Source organism: Manis javanica, chromosome 11 (assembly GCF_040802235.1).
Source record: "Manis javanica isolate MJ-LG chromosome 11, MJ_LKY, whole genome shotgun sequence".
NCBI classification, from domain to species: Eukaryota; Metazoa; Chordata; class Mammalia; order Pholidota; family Manidae; genus Manis; species Manis javanica.
In genome coordinates, this window is record NC_133166.1 from 26,738,157 (window position 1) to 26,742,270 (window position 4,114).

Here is a 4,114-nt window from a genome sequence, read left to right on the forward strand (position 1 = left end):
ACTCTCTTCCTGGTTCCTCAGAGCTCTCTCCCACGTCAAGGAGTGGGCGGGCATGGCTGGGATGGGCGTGTTCCTGCTTGGAGGTCTCATGCTCTTACTCTGGTTGTTATGCAGACTCCGCAACCAACATAAGCAGGACAAGGTGATCCTTGCTCAAGCCCTAATGGCGATAGACGTTGGCGCCTCTCCCCAAGTGTGGCTCAACATGCTTAAGAAGGAAGCTCGGCTTTAGCTTGAGGTAGCTCTTGCACCCTGAGCCCATGTGGCACTGCACCAGGCCCGAGTACCTCAATGCTTAATCACAGCTTTCTTTAAGAAGCTCATGGTGCAAGAGGGTTGAGAAAAAGGGTCCAAACCCTTTGTACCAAGCGGTCCCAACGCCAGCCAGAGGATGCGAGGCAAAGCACTGCAAGAGGTCTTGGACCCCTCTGAGAGGCATGCCTGACTGCATAGGGGTAGATGCCCAGAACCCCTCTCCAAAAAGGGGGCATCAGGAAGTATGATGGAGGTCAGGCCTCTGTCTCCGCCTCTGCTGGCAAGTTCCGCCTTGAGCTTCTGTTAGACAAAAAAGGGGGAGATGTTGGCAGCCGCGCTCAGAAAATAGCGCCCAATGCAGGGCAGCCGGAAGGCCCCGAACTTCCTAATGACAAATCATCCCACACCACTAAACTACATGCTAATTGCGCCTTGGCATAAGGACCAATGAGACCCACCAAATGGTTATGCTAATAAGGCATATGGAGCCGCACCAACCAGGTCAGAGCATGAGAACTATATAAGCAAGCCTCTCCTTCCCCTCTGGGTCCTGCCCAACTCATTTGTTTCACAAAGAGCTGAAGAATAAAGCTTTCTGCAGAAGAATCCTGCTGTTGTTGCATGCTGTTGTTGCCGGCGAGGACAGGGCACGTGACATGGTTAAATAATATTCTATCATTCATACACAAACACACACACACACACATATATTTTCATTATCCTTTCATCCATCAATGAACAGATTGTTCTCATACCTTGGGTATTATCAATGATGCTGCAATGAACATGAGGGTACATACAGCTTTTTGAGTTTGTGTTTTCTTGTTCTTTGGATAAATACCCAGAAGTAGAATTAATGGATCATATGGTAATTCTGTGTTATATTTGTTTTGTTTTTGAGGAATCTCCAAAGTGTTTTCCATTGTGTCTGTACCAATTTACATTCCCTCCAACAGTGCACAAGCACTCCCTTTTCTTCATAACCTTGCCAACACTTGTTATTTCTTGTCTTTTTGATACAAGTTATTCTGACTGGTGTGAGGTGATATCTCACTTTTGATTTACAGTTCTCCAATGTTTAGTAATGTTGAACATGTTTTCATGTGCCTATCGGCCACCTGTATGTCTTCTTTGGAAAAATTTCTATTAGATACCCTGCCCATTCTTTAATCAGATTTTTTTTTTGCTTTTCATTTGTACTAGTTCTTCCTAAATTTAGGAAATTAACTCCTTATCAAATGTAAGATCTGCAAATATTTTCTCCCATTCAATAGGTTGACTTTTCATTTTGTTGACAATTTCCTTTGCCGTGCAAAAGCTTTTTAATTTAATGAAGTCCCACTTGTTTATTTTTTATTTTATTGCCTTTCTTTTGGGGTCAGATTCAAAAAGTCATTGCCCAGGTCAAGGTCAAGGAGCTTACTACTAACTACATTTTTACATCTTTTTAAATATTAACATTGTATCCTCTAATTTGAATATAAGAAGTTTATAACTCAGCTAAATTATGTTAGTGAATGCTTTTATTCTTATAAAAATGGCATAACTTTTAATATTTGCTAAAACCAGCATATGAAATTTCATCAACAAACAGTATTTTTGGGTCAGGACTCCATAATCCAGATGCCATGTAGCAGAAAAGTTTTGAGAGTCAGAATTATTTATTAATTAATTGAAAAAGCATCTATGTGCCAGACGTAATGTTAGATGTTGCAGATAACAAAGGCAAGTTAAACAGTTTCTGACCTTAATGAGACCACAGTCTAGTAAGAATGGCAAACGATTATGGATTTGGCATACCCAACATCTGAGTGAGTTTCTTGAAGAAAGAGATTGAAATTCAGTCCAGGCTTCCCTCATCCCTGATCTTTACTCACATCTCTCAGCATTGGTACTTGAGTAGCTTAATAATCCCAAGCTTTATTTCCTGGGTTCGTACTCCATAGACAATGGGGTTCAGGGCTGGCGGGATGAGGTGGTGGAGGACATTGAGAAGAATGGGTACCTCTGAGGGCACTTTCTTTCCTGCCTTGTTTGTGAAGATGAAGACCAACAGCAATGTATAGAAGAAAAGGATAAGAATGAGATGGGAACCGCAAGTACTCAAGGCCTTGCTGGCTGCACCCCCTGACTGCAGGTGCATAACAGCTCGCAGGATGAAACAATAGGAAAGCAAGATTAGCACCAGGTCAGAACCCAGCAGGCACCAAACACTCACAAACTGGTAGAGCTTATTTAGGTAAATATTCCCACAGGAGAGCTTTGCTACAGAAATGTTGGCACAGATACAGTTCTCCACCACATTGCTGGCACAGTAGGGGAGCCTGGCAGCAAGAACTGGTGTGGGTAGTGTGGCCAACAAATTGCGGAAGACAATGAAAATGGCTGCATTAATGACAAACTGTTCAGTGACGATAGATGGGTAGCGCAGAGGATGACAGATGGCCACATAGCGATCATAGGCCATGACCAGAAAGGTGGAGGACTCCATGGGAAGGAATGTATTCATGATGAACATCTGTAGGAAGCAGCCCTCAAAGCTGATGGACTTCATGTTGAACCAAAAGATGAGCAGGACCTGCCAGAATTATTATTCTCAAAAACTGTGCATCCATTCCCAGCCTAGGATACCTAAACTTGGGGAAACCCTCAGATGGCTTCAACCATCCATATCCCCAAATTATATAATACCAGCTGGGACAGTATCCTAATTTCAGATGCCTTCTACATGCATCCCAGTTAGAGCCTGATTTATACCCTTTTCTCTCCATTTACAGATCACGCCTTTTGGATAAAAATGTTTCTTTTTAGCCTGTTTTCTGTAGACTCCAGAGTTCTTACCCAAATTCCAGATGAATACATCTACCTTTCTAAACTTATCACGAGAACATCAAACTCAGTAAATCCAGTACTTATATTTGGACACCCCCAACCTCTCCATACACATATGAAATCTCTTCCAATTATGCTTCCTATCTCAATCTATAACATGAACATACAACCAACTACATTTTAGAAAGTATATTCTAGAGCTCTTGGGTTTAAGGTTGGGGTCATTCAGAGTCAGAGAGAATCTTCCTAGAAGTAAAAAAGGTCAAAACTTGGAATATCCCTGACTCAGACACTGAGAGAGGGTATGCCAGGTGGGACAGAATGAAACCTTAAATAAGCACAGGCAGAATGAGAGGGGAGGAGTCTGGCAGCTCTGATAGACTGAGAATGACGGTGTGGGCAACTCACAGAGGATATTTGTTCAAGGGAAGGAGGATTTATAGCAGCAAAATAAAGTAGTGTATAAAGAAGGATGACAGAGCCCCTGAGAATAAATCCAGGGAGGATCTGACCTTGGGGATGACTGTGAGGCAGAGGATGACATCCAGCATGGAGAGGATGGCAAGCAGGTAGTACATGGGCTCATGCAGAGACGCCTCCTGCCAGATGGCAAGTAATAACACAAAGTTGGCCCCCAGAGCCAAAACCAGGAGAGGAGCCAGGACTATAGACAGCCAGTGTTGTGTGTCCTGCATTCCTGGGAAGCAGAGCATCAGGAATTCAGTCACCTGGATCCCTGTGTTGTTGAGAGATAATACCATGATTGACAGGTCGGCCTGGAACTGGCTGGAAAAAGGGGACATGAATTCAGTTTGGCTGTTGCATTAATAGCCTCCTAACTGATCTCTTTGCCTCCATTCTAGGCTGCCAAGTTTCTCCACAATCTACTGACACAAAATCTGTCTAAAATTTAAGTTGGAATCCATGTTAAAATGATTTCCTTAACATTCTTAACTTTACGAATAAAGAATAATTCCTTCACCTGAGGATGTTCCAACTGCACATGCATAGATCCAGCCAACCCACA

At 43.0% G+C, this 4,114-nt stretch overlaps 1 protein-coding gene across 1 annotated transcript; it reads right to left on the bottom strand.

Annotated features, from left to right (window-relative positions):
* Positions 1 to 2,137: 2,137 nt before the first annotated feature.
* LOC108402339 (olfactory receptor 56A4-like) lies at positions 2,138 to 3,848 on the bottom strand. Its single transcript, XM_036996499.1, has 2 exons — positions 3,600 to 3,848; positions 2,138 to 2,833 (listed from the first exon to the last, which is right to left on the bottom strand). Exons 1-2 carry the CDS (start codon positions 3,846 to 3,848, stop codon positions 2,138 to 2,140), a joined length of 945 nt encoding a protein of 314 aa, XP_036852394.1.
* Between the last annotated feature and the right edge of the window lie 266 nt (positions 3,849 to 4,114).

Coding starts and splice junctions, on each gene's coding strand:
- LOC108402339 (XM_036996499.1), bottom strand. CDS start 3,848: ATGGTATTATCTCTCAACAACACAGGGATCCAGGTGACTGAATTCCTG. Junction 2,834..3,599: donor GCCTCACAGTCATCCCCAAG/GTCAGATCCTCC, acceptor TAATTCTGGCAG/GTCCTGCTCATCTTTTGGTT.